This window comes from Misgurnus anguillicaudatus, chromosome 2 (genome assembly GCF_027580225.2).
Source record: "Misgurnus anguillicaudatus chromosome 2, ASM2758022v2, whole genome shotgun sequence".
In the NCBI taxonomy this organism is placed as follows: Eukaryota; Metazoa; Chordata; class Actinopteri; order Cypriniformes; family Cobitidae; genus Misgurnus; species Misgurnus anguillicaudatus.
Genome location: NC_073338.2, coordinates 38278155 through 38298856, shown reverse-complemented (window position 1 = coordinate 38298856; position 20702 = coordinate 38278155). Strand labels below are relative to the sequence as shown.

General features: G+C 36.1%; 2 protein-coding genes across 7 annotated transcripts in view; both read right to left on the bottom strand.

The window, feature by feature from the left end:
• Window positions 1-3803: 3803 nt before the first annotated feature.
• On the bottom strand, window positions 3804-10010 carry LOC129442824 (somatostatin receptor type 5). 2 transcript variants are annotated; one of them, XM_055203109.2, is made up of 3 exons: window positions 9351-10010; window positions 8249-8684; window positions 3804-5245 (listed from the first exon to the last, which is right to left on the bottom strand). In XM_055203109.2, the coding sequence occupies exons 2-3, from the start codon at window positions 8653-8655 to the stop codon at window positions 4576-4578; spliced, it is 1077 nt and encodes a 358-aa protein (XP_055059084.1). In that variant the 5' UTR covers window positions 8656-8684; window positions 9351-10010; the 3' UTR covers window positions 3804-4575. The 2 variants fall into 2 exon arrangements, with proteins under 2 accessions (XP_055059084.1, XP_055059085.1); XM_055203110.2 differs by lacking the exon at window positions 9351-10010 and adding an exon at window positions 8772-9309.
• Window positions 10011-17427: 7417 nt separating this feature from the next.
• The window catches only part of carmil3 (capping protein regulator and myosin 1 linker 3), an 87776-nt gene continuing 84501 nt past the window's right edge, over window positions 17428-20702 (bottom strand). For all 5 annotated transcript variants that reach the window (XM_055203107.2, XM_055203102.2, XM_055203104.2 and 2 more), the window contains one exon: window positions 17428-18114. In XM_055203107.2, the coding sequence (XP_055059082.2) occupies window positions 18029-18114 (86 nt within the window). In that variant the 3' untranslated portion in view covers window positions 17428-18028. The remainder of the gene's footprint in view (window positions 18115-20702) is intronic.

Below are 20702 nucleotides of genomic sequence, written 5' to 3'. Positions count from 1 at the left end.
AGCGTGCGGCCCCGCCCACGCGCTGAAGACACGCCCCTTCATTCCTGTTATTACCTGAATCTCTCTCTCTCTCTCTCTCTCTCTCTCTCTCTCTCTCTCTCTCTCTCTCTCTCTCTCTCTCTCTCTCTCTCTCTCTCTCAAACGCTTCGTCCAATAAGCGCTTTGTTTCATACAGTAATGAATCTTTTTATGAAGTATCCATTTTTCGAGCGCTTGTAAATTAAGTACTCGTTTAATTTTATTGCAGCCATCATTTAGCCAGCATGTACGTCATAGCTAGAGTCAGCTTCATATTTTTTCATATTCGTCTCTTTCTGTGACTTTAGTTTAAATCCACTGTTGTTATTAATGTTTTTTTGTTATACTTTCACCCATGGATTACACTATACAGTACATGTCAGTCACCCAATAATCTATTGTGAATGTAATATCACTATGGATATATAGCCTACTTATTTAGTTGTTTTCAAATATTGACTTTGTCCCTTAGATAATTATTCAGTTTTGTGACTCATGTAATTGTTTATTAAATTAATTTAAATGTAAAGGATAATGTACACCTGCTGCCAAATCCATGCTTGATAATATAAATGGCAAAGATTCACTGGGGGACTAGGGGGATGTTTCCCCGCTGTAAAAAAAAAACAATAAAACCAATTACAAGAAAATTATAATGGTTTTATTGGGCATTTTATTGGTTCTAATGGAATATGGCCCAAAACACACTACATTGGAGTGGTTTTAATTGTAAAAGCTAATTTTTCCTATTGGTATTTTACTGGAAACCATTAGAATTTCTGTAATGGTTTTATTGTTTTTTTCAGCAGGGTTGTTATATTTCTAAATAATATATTTAATAATCCCACTATATTTGTGTATGATATGCATACTGTTTGGAGGATTTTACATGGATATGGAAATCCTCTACATTTTGAATTGGATCTCTGTGCCCTCTGAAAATTCACTCCCAGGAGGCATGACTCACTCTCTCAAAACAGCATGTACATCATAAACCATTGAAATCATGTAAACCAATAAATGGGACCAATAATTCAGTGGCCAGTGTTTATTTGTGAATCAAGTAGACTATTCTTACTATCCATGGTGCAAATATCTCTACTGTTAAACTTGGTGACCAAAGGGTCATTTCTTTAAATTATATCTCTTTAAATGTTACTTTATACACTTTAAATGTTACTGTATGTAAAATACTGTTTACTTATTTATTTACTAGCAATAAAAGTGGTTCTTGGTTCATAACCATAGAGGAACCATTTTAAGTGCCATATAGCACCGAAGTACCTGTGTAGAACCATATTATACTATGTAGAACCATGCTATTGTGATGCTATATGACCCCCATATGGTTCTTCATAGACTTCATAGGTGCTTTATAGCACTAAAATGGTTCCTCTATGATTACGTGCCAAGAACCACTTTTAGTGCTATTTAGCACTGTTTGTTTTTAGAGTGTACTACAGTATACCCTTGTTTTATATTAAACATTATTAATGTTACACATGTCCAGCTTAATGCAGCTGTTAATCTAGTCAGCTCTGTCAACAGATCACGACTCTCTCAGTTGTCCGTGATGGTCTGGGGCGTCACGGGATGACAAACAGGGTTGGAGCAGAGCGCTGGAGTGTTGGAGATGAGTTTGGTAAGCTGCTGCGTTAATTGCGCCTCATCAGACCCCGCCGGCGCCGTGTGAGGCTTGAAAGCACTGATGGGAGCGTTGACAACTCGAATTATTTAGAAATCCCCCCCTAAAATATGACTGTTATAATTACAGAGGATAACATCTTGTGAGTGCAGTGAATGAATGGCGCTGTCAGTGTAACTGTGGGACAGCTCGGTGTTATACTCATCAGCCTGCGGGCATTTTATCAGCAACCTCTCTATTGTTGTCTTTGTGAGATCTGAAGAGGCTTTGCATCAGATTAATGGACAAGATTTGGTCACTTTTTGGTCTAATGTTATATAAGAGGGATTACAATAAAACAAACGGGCAGCTTTAGGTACAATTGTGTTTGCAGCAGAAAGATAGCTCAAATGCACTCGCTTTAGAAGTCGCTTTGGATTGAAACATCTGCCAAATCCATACATGTACTGATCTTTAACATATAGACTTTAGAACAAGTTACATTTGTCAATTTTGTTATTTTAAAATAACAGGTATCAGCAAAATACCTTCAGATCCACACACCTCTTGATCTTTTCACTGATTTTGTCCCCAGTCATCCCATACACTAAAAAATGCTGTTTCACAGTAAAAAAATGCTGTACTGTAAAATAAATTGCTGTAATTATGCAGCTGGTTTTTCAGCAGGGTTGTTATATTTCTAAATAATATATTTAATAATCCTACATGTGTGTATGATATGCATACTGTTTGGAGGCTTTCACGTGGATATAAGATGGAAATCCTCTACATTTTGAATTGGATCTCTGTGCCCTCCAAAAAAATCACTTCCAGGAGGCATGACTCACTCTCCCAAAACAGCATGTACATCATAAACCATTGAAATCATGTAAACCAATAAATTTGACCAATAATTCAGTGCACACACTGTAAAAAAATTCTGTAGAAATTACAGTATTACTGGGTATTACTGGCAACTAGCTGCCAGTAACTTACAGTAGATTTTACATTTATGTTATTTACTTGCAACAGTTTGTTCAAAGTTAAACGAACATGAAACATTTTCAGTCTTTATCTTCTACAGTAAGTTACTGGCAACCAGCTGGATAATTACAGCAATTTTTTTTACAGTGCAGACCTCTTGATCTTTTCACTGATTTTGTCCCCAGTCATCCCATACACTAAAAAATGCTGTTTCACAGTAAAAAATTGCTGTAATTATGCAGCTGGTTGCCAGTAACTTACTGTAGAAAATAAAGACTGAAAATGTTTCATGTTCATTTGAACAAACTGTTAAATAACATAAATGTAAAATCTACAATAGGTTACTGGCAGCTAGTTGCCAGTAATACCCAGTAATACTGTAATTTCTAAAGACATTTTTTTTACAGTTTATGCAGCTGTTTGCCAGTAACTTATTGTAGATTTAAATTGATGTTATTTACTGGTAACCGTTTGTTCAAAGTTAAATGAGCATTAAACATTAACAAGTCTTTACAGAATAAAACTATAAAATAACAGCATCATGCAAAGCATTCTGGTAACCAAAAATCATTATGGTTCCCAGAATGTTTTGCATGAAGCTGCTATTTTAGTTTTATTCTTTAAAGATAAATGCTTGATAATGTTTAATGTTCATGAACAAACTGTTGCCAGTAAATAACAAAAAAATTGAATCTACAGTAAATTACTGTCAAACAGCTGCCAGTAATACTGTACTATACTGGTTGGATCAAAATGCACAAACCTTTGGATTTAAATGAACCTAGAATCACCTGAGTGATTTCTAACCTTGCATTTGATGAAATGTCAGCCTTGAATGCAAAATGAATGCCTGCACATTATCCTATCTGTGAACTCGCAGTACGAAAATGACTAGCTTTCCATGAATGCCGCTTTGTAATGCATTTCAGTCCAAGCCTGAAGGACACATAAAAGGAAGATGCTCAGAGATTCGTCGTGCTGGAGAGATGAACGATTGACCCCGAGAACAAAGCCGACTCCCGTGGCATTCACAGGCTAGGAGTAAAAAGTCAAGTAAGGAAAAAAACACATTTCTGGATGATTCTGTAATTTCCCTCTACCTAGTTCAGGTCAAGAGAAATGAACCGAACTGGGAGGGAGAGGATAGAGTTGGGATGCAGGGAATAGAAACAGCAGAGAAAATTGTAGGATCAATTCAGATCCCCATTTTATTACACATCAGGCTACAACATACAGTAGCATAGAGTGAAAATCCTGTAAAGAGAGATGACTCATCAGCAGGTGACACAGTTTGGAGAAAAGCTCTGTGCGATTCTGTCATTAATGGGAAATCATTATGCACTTTTCCAATGCAAATCACAGTGCATTACGTTTCACATAAAACTGATGAAGGCCGCCATTACAGAACATATTGACACCAGTGATGAGCTACATTTACTTTATACAGACGATTTATTTAATATACAGTGCCAGCCAACACAAAACTAAATGATTATTCACCACACTAGCGATCAGAAACACAAAACACGATTACAAGCAAATTAAAACGAATGCATATGTTGTCAAGAACATGCTGATGTTAAACGGTGATGAAAATCTGCTGTGGTACGAGGGCAAGAAGCAATTTTTGTGTGACTGAGAGAGCTTGAGAGAGTGAGATTTGGAGAGATGGCAAGAGGGAGCAGCTGGTGTGCTTGAACAAGTGTAATGCTGAGTATAAAATGCAGAGGTCCATGGTCTTATGCTTCTACCCTCTCTGTAGTGTTACTAAGCAACTCACAATCTCAGCCACCATGAAAAAGATGAGGATGCTCAAACAGAAAACACCTGTCATTGTGTGTGGGGTGTGTGTATGTGTACTTTGCGCATGCATGTGGGTGTGTTTGCCATCCACCAGTCTTGCGTGCCGCCTCTAGACTGTACTGAGTGGATGTGCGTGTAAGAGATTCTCATTGCGCTTGTGTTACTGGTAGCATCTGCGCAGCGTGTTGAGACCCAGGCTGTGAGTGGGGTTGTGTGGGAGCGTGTTTTGGCACAACGTGCTGTAAGAAGGTAGCTGCTCTCCAGCGCTTGTGCATTTTGGGTAGCAGCGCTCTCAGTTGCCTTAGGGCTGGCTTAGATAGCAGGAAGTAGAGTGGCGGGTTCCAGCAAGGTGCCAGACAAATCAGAAGGATGGCAGACAGTGAAGTCACCTCCCAGAGCAGTGACACCTCCGTACTTGATTCCAACGGGGAGGCGGGGCTTACGGGCCAATCGACCGGTGAGCTGACGGAATGCAGGGATGGCGACAAAACGTTCACAAACTCCAGTATGTAGTAGGGCAGCCAGCTGATGGCAAACACCAAGGTGGAGCCGATGAGAAGTGCGGTGGCTTTTTTATTGCGGTGGTCTGCGGCCAGCGTGCCCCGGCACCGGTACAGGTGTGTGATGATGAGGCCGCAGTGCAGGGCGATGCAAAGCAGAGGAGCGACGTAGTACACCAGAAATGCAGGAACAAGGAAGCCTAGCCAGTGACCACGTCCCACCGACCAAGTGCAGCCGCTGTCAAACTGGATGTAGGTGACCTTAGGTAGAGCCATGGCGATGGAAACCAGCCAGATAACAGCAACTGTGCCAGCTCTGTGCACAAAGGAGACAAATATAGAGATACAGAGATAAATAGTCACCTTGAGACAGAGATATATTTTGTGCCTTTATATATACTAAGTGGCTAAGTTGGTAGAGTGTTACATTAGCAGGGCAAAAAGTCATGGGTTCGATCCCAGGAAACACACACATATGGGTGAATCTCGCAAAATTAGACTTATGAGGTGCCATTTAACATTTTGATAAAAAAGTAATGCTATCAAAATAAGAAGCATACAGTTACAAACATCTCTTCGTGTAATATTTTGCACTTGATTTCAAATGACATCATACAAACCAATTTTGTTGTTTTTTCCACAATTTTCATTACCGCAACGTGTCCATGACTGGATTTGGGTTCTTTGACATGGAAATATTTATAATTAAAAAATCTAAAAAATGAAAAGGCTTCAGTGCATGTTATACTATAAACATTTACAGTAAAGAAACATGTGGTATTTGGTGATCACTGGTAAATGTAGAGACAATAATAAGGAATATAAATGTATCCAAGACCAATTTTCTCATCCTCCGCAACAATTTTCAATCATTGTTTAACCCCTCGAGGAACTAACATTTAAATTTTTTTATTTTTTAAGTTGAAATTTTGTTTGTCATAGTACCTAGACAACTTTTTAGTTCTCATTACCGAAAAATGAGTTTGTAAATGCATATATTTAATGTAATATCATGTTGCGGTAATGATAAGTTTTTGATAATGATAATCTAAAACATTTAAATAATTCTATAGGAAATATTTTTTAAATCCTCTAAAAATAATGGTTATAGTAAGTTCAGACCTTAATCTTATGTGCAAAAAAAAAATTGGCTTCAGAGCTTTTTAAAAATTCTGATGCTGGACACCTTCTAAATCTGGATTTCGTGAGAATCACCCATACTGATGAAAAACACTTTGCATAAAAGTGTCCGGCAAATGCATACATGTAATTTAAATGGCTATACAGAATATGATGATTTACTGGTGAGGTATTTCTGGGTACTTAAAACGTGATACTACCACAGAACCAAAAATAAAACATGGTATTGTCTATGTAATTGGGATAAACATTAAGTACCATAGTACTAAAGTGCAATGGTATTATCTGACACCGTACCATGGTATTACCACATTACTTTTTTGCTTTTTGAATTGAACAATCCTTTGACAACGATACATTTGTCTGAGAGAACTGAAACTGTGTAAGATATGAAAGGCTTGTGTTCAGACAATTTGTCTTGGGTGTAATTGTATTTTGTCTTGTGGCACTGACAGCGCACTTACATTTTTCTTAGAACTAATAAAAATCTGCAGGGACAGGACAAAATACACCTATATATACACCAAGATATATTATCTTTAATATCTTACACCATTTGGCTTCTCAAGTAAATTTATTTAGTGAAGGATTTTTTTGCATTAACTCTTTCATTGCTTTCTGCAAACATTACATACAATAGCATATATTATAGAATTTATACTTTTTACAAATAAAAACCTACACTGTTAAAAATTATGTCATGTCAACATATATTTTATGTTACTTTAACTTTAGAAATTAAGTTTTTTTCTCAGTTTTTCTCAGTCGCTTCTGACCATCCCTCGAATCATTATTAAAACTGGCAAAATAATAAGTGCATTACTACCGAGCCCCTAAGGTGACATTGGAGTAAAAAAATCTAAAGTTTAGTTACATGTGCTCACGTGAAACTTTTATGTGCTCACGAGAAACCTTCATGTGCTGAATTTTTTTTCTACGTTTTTTTAAAGCGAAAGTTTCACGTGAGCACGCGGTAGTTTCACAGGAGCACGCAAAACTAAACGCGGTAGTTTCACAGGAGCACGCGATAGTTTCACGTCTGCGTGCGATAGTTTCACGTGCGCACGCAAAACTAAATTTTATTTAATTTTTGCTCCATGTCCCCTAAACTGCACAACATCAAGTAATTTTTACGTCAGTGTACACGTCAGTCCCATCAAAATGAGAAGCCTGTGTGTCATTGTTCATAAACAAGATAGTCAACATGTTAAGCCATGTTGTCAATATAGTGTACACAATTATATGTGTCAGTATTTTCTGATGTAAACTGTGAATGAATTCACATTTCACCCTTTTTTGTAAACAAATTACACACATTGTGATAAAAAAACATTTTATAGTATAAATAAAAAATTAGAAAATTAGAAACGTTCACTGTAAGAAATGTCAAATTTTCTAAATCTCAAAATTTCAAAATTCACTTTGACAGCAATTTATCAAATCAGTTCACATTTACAAATGACAAAAAAATATGGAAAGCATGCTTACAGTAACAGATTATGACACAAAGGTCAACAATTTTGCATGACATGCCTTATAGAGGGGCGGTTTCCCAGACAGAGCTTAAGCGTAGTCCCAGACTAATTTAACTGTTAGTGTTGTCTTGATCGAAAACAACTTGCTCTGACATATCTTAAAATATATCAGTGCGAGTGTTGTGTATCAAAACGCACACCAGTGACGTTTATTTATAAATTATGCTTTTAAAAATGACTTAAATATCCTATTTTAACTAAGGTCTAGTCCTGTTTTAAGTTAATACCTGTCTGGGAAACTGCCCCATGATGAAATAATTTCTAATTTTTTTAGGTGTAAGACTATTCAGTAGAAACCAGTAAAATGCATTTTGATGAAGCAATTAAAAATGTAGCAAACAGCAGACAATTCTAGATTATCATCTGCATGATTGTGCCAAGCATTTGCAATTTGTCCAAAACATGAGCATTTGTTGTTATATTGATGATGTTAAACAAAATGTTTTGAAAAATTAATTTCTGATCTCAGAAATGCTCCAAAGCGATTGAAGAAAAACTGTAAGTTAAACTTAAAAGTAGAGTGGATTGACTTGCATAATTAAGTTGTTTAAACTTGTTTCTTTTTTTTTTGCAGTAAAAAAGAACATTTTCACCTTTGTAACTTTAAAATATTCCTGTGTTTTTTATCTCCATCAGATACTCACACCTGTGCAGGGGTTGCAGGGGGCCGGGTCGACGGTGCAACTATCCGGTAACGCAGCACCGAGAGCGCAGCCAGGCTGAAGATGTCCACCCCGGCGGTCAGAGAGGTCATGAAACTCAACAGCACGCAAACTTCTCCGCCCAGCTGCCAGTTCTGAGAGCTGGCACTCAGCAGCACACAGGGCAGGGTGAGTAAAGCGCAAAGATCAGCGAAACTCAGGTTCAAAAGGAGGACCGAACTAGGCTTGGAACGTCTCCGTGGGTTACGCATTAAAACCAACCACACGAGCAGATGACCTCCAACCCCCACCAACAGAGAGACGATGCTGACCAGAGGCAGCACCAGGGAGAAGGAGATGGTGGTGTTGGTGGACACTGTATTGAAGAGCAGGTTGACAATGGCAGGCATATTGGAAAGTATGAAGAATCAGCCAGTGTCTGGGATAAAAGAAGATGAGATAAACAAATCGTGCAGCAGTGTTTATGCAGCTCATATTTGATTTCAAAAGCAATAACCATACATACACAAAGGAATGCAGCAAAACGTACAAAAGTCGGTGAATGTTACTGTACGCTCTTGGGAAATCAATAAAGCCAACAAAACGTTCCAATAACGGATTAATGGATGGATAAACATTCAACAACTGCACAACCCACTGCACAACATCCAGAAATACAGAAGACTTGAAACTCTAAATCTAATGAAGCACATAAATAAGTGAGTTACACCCGAACACTGGCATTTGCAATTACCACAACAACCAATTACTCACTGAAGCCCTGACAAAATAATTTTTCAAGAAAAATAAGTCCACAATTAAATCCCCCCTACAGAATATCTATAAAGTCTTGAAAATGTGATGAACTTCACAAGATCTGTAATTTCTGCAGACATTTAGTAGAGAACCACAGAACAAAGCTTTCTACAATGCTGCATTTACCATCAAGAACTAGATAGATAGATAGATAGATAGATAGATAGATAGATAGATAGATAGATAGATAGATAGATAGATAGATAGATAGATAGATAGATAGATAGATAGATAGATAGATAGATAGATAGATAGATAGATAGATAGATAGATAGATAGATAGAGTTACTTGATCAGGCATCAGTCTGGCAATCTGTTGGCAAACTTCTCCTCTTCTTCTCAGATGCTGAGTGTCCTTTGACACAGCCATCCCCTTAACAAAAACAATCCATCATTACACACACACACGCACACATGCACGCACACACACACGAGTGCACACCTCAATTAGCTTAATCATATGAACATCTGTAAGCTTCAATTTCAACCTTGCCTGATCTTGGCTTATTAGAATATAGCAACGTTCATTTTTTCAGAGAGACATTTAAGGGAGAGAAAAACAATTATGAGGCACTGTTGAAGGGTTGAGAAAGTTAATCAGGGACTTCATTTTCATATACAAATACTTGATGTTCCACGACCTGCTCCTGATGTAGAAAAAAACACACATACAGAAAAACAAGAACACTGCCAACGCACACATTCGGACAGGATCGTAATTATAAAGTGAGACAATATGTGATTTGTTGGTTTTATGTATTCTCGTTGTGTAACATGAAGTCTTGTCTCTTTCCCCATAACCAGCCTGTGAAAGCTGAAGTCTTCCGGTACTTATTGCTTATTGCTGATTGATGCCATCTGCTCGGGTTACTCACTGTTTTCACTGTTCGACTTGAATCCTTTCAGTGTATGTGTGTGTGAATCTGTGCAAACCTGAGAAAGCAAGAATTTGTGATTTGTAATAAGGTGGGAAGATCTTTGTCATTGTGCATAACCATAAATATTGTGCATTTACTAGAAAAAATCCTGTTCTGTACACACACAGTTCAGTAATTTACGGGACTCACAACCACATTCTACAACCGAATTAACTTCCGCAAAATGCAGGTAGTAACAACCGAATTTACAAAAACTCTGCACAGTGTGTACATAACCGAACTGAACAACTAGTAGTTAATCAAGTGTCTAAACGTTCACCATAAACAGGACAGGTATCTCTTTCAAAAAAAAAAAAAAATGCTTAGAAGACGAAAAAGTCTTCTGTATGCGCGGTTCAGAAAATGAAAGAGGAAGCGTTTGCTGACTAGTGTTGCCAGATCTTGCACAAAAAAAACAGCGAACAAGAAAAATCCAATAATAAACCAAAATAAATCTAAATGCTTTACCTCAAAGATCAAAATATTGGGAACGGCACCACACTTTATTAACACAAAAAACTTGATCGCTTCATGAGCCAAAAGCCATAAACGGTTAAGCGCCAAAACGGTTTTTATGTACAAAAAGACGAGGACCTGGCAACACTGCAAGACCGCGCGCTGTGAGCCTCACAAAAACGTAAAATACACAACGCCAAGATGGAGGTTATTGCAAAACACAATGCTGTTATTATTTTGGTCAAAGCTGTGAGTGATAAGCACGTAAGACGGCAGAACGTTGCTATGGTTATTTCTGTGTCAATCATCACATTTTCGGGAGCGAGTCTTGTTCCGTACAGACATGAAACGAACATTTAGGGGATTCACTCCCGCATTTTAATGCGGTTGTCACTCCCGAAAGTTTGCAGTGTGTATGAGACTACACACTCCCCTAAAGGATTATTATGAACACCTGTTCAATTTATCATTAATGCAATGGTATAATAGTGTGGGGGCTGTTTTCTTGGCACACTTTAGGCCCCTTAGTGCCAATTGGGCATCATTTAAATGCCACGGCCTACCAGAGCATTGTTTCTAACCATGTCCATCCCTTTATGACAACCATGTACCCATCCTCTGATGGCTACTTCCAGCAGGATAATGCATCATGTCCCAAAGCTCGAATAATTTTTAAATTGGTTTCTTGAACATGACAATGAGTTCACTGTACTAAAATGGTCCCCACAGTCACCAGATCTCAACCCAATAGAGCATCTTTGGGATGTGGTGGAACGGGATCTTCGTGCCCTGGATGTGCACCCCACCAATCTCCATCAACTGCAAGGTGCTATCCCATCAATATGGGCCAACATTTCTAAAGAATGCTTTTAGAACCTTGTTGAATCAAAGCCACTTTGAATTAAGGCAGGGGGTCAAACACTGTATTAGTATAGTGTTCCTAATAATACTTTAGGTGAGTGTATATATATATATATATATAGTACTGTTCAAAAGTCTTAGGCCACCACCAACAGACTTGTTGTTTTAGAAGTTTTAATGTCCATCCATATTTATTGTTCAATCTATTTCATCAAGATACAAACAGAAAGTACAGGAAATATGTACAAAAAAATTATTTAAATTAAAAAGTGTGACCTCTCTTGGCACTAAACACCTCTTGAGCGTTTTTGAGCAGAATGAAGTAAAAAGACTAATTTCTTTAAAATTAGAAATTAGGATTTAATTTTATTTAGGTTAAAGAGATCCTGCAGTTTCCTGCTATTGCTCAAGTGGAAGGGGAGTTTACCCTTATACAGTTTTTAATACTATATACACATTTCCTGTATTTTCTGGATGTATTCTATTAAAGAGACTGAAAAACCATTATATACTGTATGATCACTATAACATTGTGGCATGGCATTTATATGTATATAAATGGTTTTACCCCTACTAAGCACTATGCCACCACCGCATTGATTTTCTTTAGGTGAAGAATGAGAATGTGTTGTTGTGTTATCCTGCTTTAATGAATGTGATTAGGAGAAAATAAATGTGTATATTGTGCCGCACAAAGTCCCCTGTGAGTCTCATCGTTTATGCAGCGGCCTTTAAAGTCATGTCACTTCATTTACAGCCTCCCACTCCAGAACTGCCAACGTTTGCGTGCGAATGCTAGAGACATCAGTAATGAAATGATTAATGGATATTCCTACCATCTCAGATTCCCTGCAACTTTACATAATTGTGTGAGCATTGTGTTTAACACACATAAAACATAATCTAATGAATTCTGAATATAATCATAGGACGATTTAACGTTTTAGCTGAATGTGTGATAAAAGGTTGCGGGATCCTATGTGCATCATGTGTCTTGTCAAAATAAGTGCCTGCTGCAGACGTGTGTAAAGGGTTTATGATAAAAGAGACACTCGCGTTTGCCAGACACTCGCATAATCTCATGCGTAATCAGAGTTTACTGTTAAGGGAGTGTCTTGCGTGTATTTTGTGACATGAGTGTCTCTTATCATAAACGGGTTTGACGCGTGTGCAGCAGGCAATTATTTTGACAAAACATGCGATGCACATGGTTCACAATCACATGACACAACAAACACATATTTTGAAAACACAAGCAACACAAATGACTCTGAACACTTATTTTGAATTTGCGCCATTCGAATGAGCAGTCACAAGCCGCCACTGTCAACAAGGTATTTGTTCCTGTGGCCTCATTTATAAAATGCTACGTAATAACCATCCTTAATTTGATCTCATGATCATTTCTTAAAAATGTGCATGTGTGATTCATAAAACGAACCCCTTTCTTTCAGGTTTGAAATCTATAAATCGCAAATGATCTTGAACTTATGCGCGGCTGAGCAGTTTCAGATCTCTGCCTTTAAACAATGCCCAATTAATGTCATTGACATATCAAGAGCGCCTGTCAAAGTTTAAATCCTGTTGAGCAGCAAGAATGGCTTTTTTTCCAAAAACGTGCAGAATCGGACAAAAGTGCGTACGTCAAAGATAGTTTTTATTAATATGGAATTTCCCATTTTACGATGTAATCTGTGCATATGCAAGCTTTATAAATGAGGCCACAGATGTTAATTTAGCCACCACCCAAGACCAATTAACTGGAAGTTAACTTCGGGCCAGGTGCATAACCGTGACAACGCACGGCAAGAATAGAGTGCCGCAGGGATGACATAGTTAAGACCAATCATTTTTCCCATAGAGTTTAGGTTTATCACAAAAAGTTTACGATACTTACATCTTTATAGGTGAACTAAATGAAATGAAAAGCTAACCTTAGGCTACAAGCGAACTACACCAGCTGTCTCTTCAGATCAACGTCATCAACACCAATCTACTGAAACCTCTTTCAGATTTTATTAAAGACATTTAAAAACATAAAAACATGTTTCCTGATAAAGAAAACCTCTGTGGATGAATCTTTGTTGGGAATTGTGCCCATGATGCATTGTTTTAAGATCTTTATTCGTGATGACATTTAGTCCCATGTTGTTAGCAACTGCCCTTTTTAAGACACTTTAAAGCTTTAAAATGTCACATTTTATTACTGGTGTGGTTTATGTCGTAAAATACAACATAAAAATATCTTGGGCTGATGCTAACCCGACATCTTATTTAAGGAGTTTATCCAAAACCAAAAAAAAACTTCCGCTTCCGGATTTTGCCTACAAAAATGCATCGTTCCTGCAGCTTTCTATTCAAGAAATCTAGCTAACATTGGATACATTCATATTACACAGTAAAGTTAGCTTAGTAGTTGATACGCTTTATTTATGATTTGGAATAAAGTAATTTACTTGTTGTTGTTGTTTTTCGCTTAATATCAGAAAATATCTATTTCCACATTTTTGGGGTCGCTTTAACTGGCGGACATGACAAGCAGCCATGGCAACAGTGTTAAAGTAGCTTAATTCGGAATAAAATAAAAAAAGTAGCCTAATCCTGAGGGAAAACTGCAGACTTGGCAACCCTGGCCACAAAAAGATGTTTGTTCCCATAAGGCAAAAAATAAATTTCTCTGGCCAAAAATATATTTTAGATATATGCTAAATACATTTTGTAGAATGTTATGGTAAATCAAATATATTTTTAAATTTGGAAATATATTTAGTTTTTACCTTCATATATCAACATATATTTCTAAATGTATTTCAAGGGGAGGCAAATACATTTCTAATTTTACATCCCATATGGCAAAAATGTATTTTTAATTTAATTTTATGAAGTATATGTTTGCAGTTTGAACTGAAGGTTCAAAACATAAACAACGTTTTTCTTCAAAGATGATGTCACGTGAATATATTTCTTTGGATTTAAATAAATGGAGGCTAAATATATTTTTAATGCTTTTAATGTATTTAAAATATATATTTCAAAATATGCAAAAAATTGCAAATATATATATATATATATATATATATATATATATATATATATATATATATATATATATATATATATATATATATATATATATATATATATATATATATATATATATATATATATATAAATATAGGTGAAAAATGTATTTTTGTTAACCTATTCCAAAATATAATTTAACATTATTTTATATTTTATAATTTAAAAATATCTATTTTTTGCCATATAGGTAACAGGTATGTTGTTCCTGAAACTGTCTATACAAAGTATAAAATATCGTCTAACAAACCTTTCTAGCATGAAGAAACAAAACAAAACAAAAAAATTGGATCTTCTATGCCATCATTGCAAGGAACCCTTAAAAGCAGATTCATTTTTAAGAGTGCCAATCAGACTGTCAATCAGTCAGAATGAAAACAAACAGTTGTCATCAAAATTATTTGAATTTTGCTATCCAAATAAATTTTATAACCATCATAAAATCATATTGTATGTTAAACAACTTTCTTTAAAATTTGAGCTATTTTAAATGAGTTATTGAATTAAGTTTAATAAAATAGAGAGAACAAAAACTCTTGTTCTCTCAGTTATTAAAGAGTAACCCAGGGCAATATAATTGTTCTCCCCTGGATTGAGTTTTGCTTTATTTCTAAGAAAACATTCAAACGCGCCTATAATTTCAATTTAAGTAAACTTTAAATGAATCCTTTTATTCTATTTAAATGGGTAATTTAGTGGAATAAATAGCCTCATAAAGTGATTCATTGAAATAAAGACTGTCTTTGTAGACTACTTATCAGACATTTAAGCACCAGTCACAGACAATCAATTCCTTAATGTCTGTTTGGAAATTGCTGGTCCATAGCAGTGAGATGCTTGACTTTGGGCCTCTACTGCCTCCTTGTGTCACTAAAAGGTAATTAAAGACACATTGGAAAAAGTGACATCTGATATCCAATTTCAATTCGATATAAAAGCCTTACCCCACTAAAATCATTGAACTGATCCTTAAACTATAAATAACTGATCATTATTATTAATAATAATAACAACTAGGCAAAGTAAGTTAAACGTTTTTAAGGGTCCCATTCTTTCTGTGTTTTTGAAGCTTTGATTGTGTTTACAGTGCGCAATATATAACATGTGTTCATGTTTCACGTGTAAAAAACGCGGTATTTTTCCACACAATTTACTTATCTGTATCTCACTTTTCACTGTCCTAAAAAACGGGCTGGTTTCTTCATTGTTCTATGAAGTCCCTCCTTCAAAAATAGGCTACATAACTAGTTCTGATTGTGTAGCTTGTTTAGTGTGTTGTGATTCGATAGCAGCTTGGCTTGCCTTTAGCTTAGCTGACGACTGACGTATTCCTGTGGGCGGAGTTTAGTCAATAAACTGTTTACTGACGTCATTAAAGCAGGAAGTAAAACGCGAAGCTCACTAGACGAGATAAATATTACATATTTGTTTTAATGGATGTTTTTTGAGATTATTATGTATTATCAACAGAAATCTAGGCAGATAAATTGGATATAATCTGAAAATATGTTTTTTTAATGCTTTGAATATAAAAATCTGTTCATTTAAAAAAAAAAATAGTCCAAACCTGCTGTTCGCTGTAGGCTTTGAAAGGCGAATTCTTAAGAAAATTTATCGCCTGGCAGTAAACTTTGAGCTTTATTATTTTACAGGTATTATTTATGTTATTATATGAACATTACACACTAACTGGTTTAAAAATGATCACGAAGAAGGTGACCTTTTAAAAAGACTGTATTTTGTGTCTAACAAAGAAAATACTATAATATAAGAGTGCTGTTTCTATTTAATGTACCATAAAATACCATTTTATTGAATAAATACCACATATTACCACACATATACCGCAATACAATAGTGATCAATCATACAATGCCTTAAAGCTTAGCACATTAAATATTCATATGCCATGATAAAGCGGGAATATTATTTTTAGGGCTGTCAAAAGATTAATCGCATACAAAATAAAAGTTTGATTTTGCATAATATATGTGTGTGCATTGTGTAATTATTTTGTATATAAAAACACACACACATGCATGTATGTATTTAAGAAACATTTACATGTACAGGTGCTGGTCATATAATTAGAATATCATCAAAAAGTTGATTTATTTCACTATTTTTTTTTTAAATTTTGATGATTATAACTGACAACTAAGGAAAATCCCAAAGTCAGTATCTAAAAAATTTGAATATTGTAAAAAGGTTTAATATTGAAGACACCTGGTGCCACACTCTAATCAGCTAATGATCTCAAAACACCTGCAAAGGCCTTTAAATGGTCTCTCAGTCTAGTTCTGTAGGCTACACAATCATGGGGAAGACAACAAAAAAAAAAGACGACCACTGACTGCTTGCACAAGGAGGGCAAGACACAAATGTTCATTGCAAAAGAGGCTGGCTATTCACAGAGCTCTATTTCCAAGCACATTAATAGAAAAGCGAAGGGAAGGAAAAGATGTGGTAGAAAAAAGTGTACAAGCAATAGGGATAACTGCACCCTGGAGAGGATTATGAAACAAACCCATTCAAAAATGTGGGGGAGATTCACATAGGGTGGACTAGGCTTTGAAAGGCGAATTCTTAAGAAAATTTATCGCCTGGCAGTGAACTTTGAGCTTTATTATTTTACAGGTATTATTTATGTTATTATATGAACATTACACACTAACTGGTTTAAAAATGATCACGAAGAAGGTGACCTTTTAAAAAGACTGTATTTTGTGTCTAACAAAGAAAATACTATAATATAAGAGTGCTGTTTCTATTTAATGTACCATAAAATACCATTTTATTGAATAAATACCACATCTACGTACCATGCTCCTGTACAGCTCAGTGGTAGAGCATTACGTCAGCAGAACAAAAGGTTGTAGGTATGGGACCACAAATACTGATAAAAAGAAATGTATACTTTGCAATGCACTGTAAGTCGCTTTGGATAAAAGTGTCTGCCAAATGCATTAATGTACAAAAAAAACATGGTATTGATGGTACTCTACATTGATAACAGTCTTCAGACGTCTATAAAAACATCAAAACTGCACATGTAGTTCTCCGTTTTTATTCATTCAATCACATTTAGTAGAAAATAAAGCTCAGCAAACTCTTAAACATTTATCCAGTTGCATAAACAATGCAGACTTTGACAACAGGAACACTGCTCATGATATTGTGTCAACGAAAACAATAAGAATAGGTTAGTCGTACACTACAAAACTTCACACGGTAACGTTGGACATGAGAGGAAATCAATTCCACTAAACGTAATGAAAATTCAAGCGCTGATTAGTGCAAATATTTGTTCTGTTTATATATTATACTTTACAAAATATCATTCTATCGTTTTAAAGATAAATAGCAAAAGTTCTTTAATGTCAAAGATTGTCAGCAGACTCGGAGAGCGAGCGAGAGAAATAAAAGAAGGAATAATAGTGCAGAATGTTAAGTAAATGGATATAGCAAGAAGGAAAGCAAAACAGGTCACTTGAGTAAGCAAGAATATGTGTGTGTGTGTTTGTGTGTATATGTGATTGTGAAATAACAATATGAAATTGATTGACAGCTGAAAACAAGAGTCTTTATGAATTTTCTTTGAGGTTCAAGTTCATCTATTCAGTAGATCAAATCTGTCTCCGCTCGATCAGCATCACAATGACTCTCTGTCTTCACAAAGCTTTGGCTCAAATGGTTGTCGTGATGTCTCAGCGTTGCTTGGCTCCGAACTCTGATGACCTGTAGAGATTGATAGAAAAGAAGAGAGAGAGGAGTGAATGATGGCCTACTTCCATTAACCGTTTACTGATCTGGCTTTGTTAAAGGTCAGCTTACAGCCATCTGTCTAAGACACACAGGCAGGTGTACACACACAATCAGTGACCTAATACATTCACATGTAAGACAGGAAAAACCTCACTAATTACTAAAACAGTTTTCCAGTCAGGCCATGCAATAACACCGCCTGACTTCCAAACTTTTCCAAGATTTATGGAAGGCTTTTCACACTACACTTAACCCTGGGTTAATCATTTTAATTATATTTTTTAATGGTGAGTAAAGGAAGGGGGTTATATCACTTTAAACTTGGGTTATTATAAACATTTTGTTTGAATTATGGTGGAAAGAATGAACTGAAATGGACATTGGACAGCACACAAAAAGTCATTTCAGATAAAAGAAAATGATATTCTTTTACAAGTGTATTTCCAAATAGCCACATTATAAAACACCAATGCATGACTTCCTAGTAGGGCATAGGGATATTCACTTCTGATTGAAATTCGCCTTTGAAGTATAATACAATGTTGTGTCTCTGATTTTTTAGAGTTAGCAATACAATAGTGATCAATCATACAATGCCTTAAAGCTTAGCACATTAAATATTCTTATTACACGGCTCTCTGGAATGCTTGATTCTGATTGGTCAGTTGAGACATTTGCAGGTTCGTTCTTTTCAAATAATAACCGCTCCAAATTAATAACGCATAGCCGGACTACTTGCACGAGTAAAATCGCTCCGCGCCAATAAAGATCAATAAAGATTACTGTCTGCTTGGCGCCATCTTGTGACAAACACTGGACAACCACCACAAGACACAGACAGCTTACTGAGACTGAACTTGACAAAATAGAGCATGACAGCTACGAAGCCAACACACACAAAAATACAGAATGGGGATTAAAACTTTTCAAAGACTGGCTAAAAGAGAAAAAATGGAGACAGACAAGTATGAAGCAGCGGATCTTAATAAGGTATTACGATCATTTTATGCATCTGTGCAAAGTTTCGCGGAAGGATAAAAATGTTAATTAAAAACAAATATGCCAATAAAATGTTTAAAATTCATATTCATGTTCAGTTTTTTTCTTATGTGGCAAGTAGCCGTGTAATAAGCGGGATAATGTAGAGGCAGCCGGTAGTTATTGGGAAATAAGCCCCTTCAGTGTGATACAAGACCCTCCGCTTCGCGTCGGGTCCTGATCACACTGTCGGGGCTTATTTCCCAATAACTACCGGCTGCCTCTACATTATCCCTTACATATGCCATGATAAAGCGGGAATATTATTTTTAGGGCTGTCAAAAGATTAATCGTGATTAATCGCATACAAAATAAAAGTTTGTTTTCGCATAATATATGTGGTGCATTGTGTGTATTATTTTGTCATATATCATCAAAAAGTTGATTTATTTCACTATTTTTATTTTATTTTGATGATTATAACTGACAACTAAGGAAAATCCCAAAGTCAGTATCTAAAAAATTTTAATATTGTAAAAAGGTTTAATATTGAAGCGACCTGGTGCCACACTCTAGAGTTCTCAACGGGCCTGAAAATTACAACCCGACCCGACCCGGCTCGTGGCTTTTAAAGCCCGGACCCGATGTAACCCGACACATCAACGTGAATTATCTGTCCGAACCCGACCCGCGGCCCGACGCCGCCGACCCCCCTCATACACGTAACGTTGCTTATATTTTTGACCCGAACCCGGCCCGAATTCGCGGGTCCCGTCGGGTTTGTCGGGCCGGCCCGACCCGTTGAGAACTCTACCACACTCTAATCAGCTAATGAATCAAAACACCCACAAAGGCCTTTAAATGGTCTCTCAGTCTAGTTCTGTAGGCTACACAATCATGGGGAAGACTGCTGACTTGACAGTTGTCCAAAAGACGACCACTGACTGCTTGCACAAGGAGGGCAAGACACAAATGTTCATTGCAAAAGAGGCTGGCTATTCACAGAGCTCTATTTCCAAGCACATTAATAGAAAAGCGAAGGGAAGGAAAAGATGTGGTAGATAAAAGTGTACAAGCAATAGGGATAACCGCACCCTGGAGAGGATTATGAAACAAACCCATTCAAAAATGTGGGGGAGATTCACATAGGGTGGACTGCACCTGGAGCCAGTGGACATAAATACAATTTTTCTTACATTTATGTATGTGTGTATTGTGTGTACACAAATACATTATGCAAACTTATTTTGTATGCGTTTAATCACATACAGCCTTAACTATTTTGTATTAAAACTTTGAAGGACAGTTCATCCCAAAAAAATAATTTTGTGATTATTAACCATGACCTTCATACTATTGCAAATTGATATGACTTTCTTCCTTTGAAAACCAAATATTATGTACTTTTTGTGAAGTACAATTTTAGAAACTGACCGTATTAGCTGTATTCACTTTTCTTATATGAAAAATAAAGCAAAGCAAAAAATATTTTTTTCCAGGAAAGAGTCATACAAGTCATACAACATGAAGTATACAGTATTAATGACACATTTTATTTTTATTTTTGGCTGAACTAACCCTTC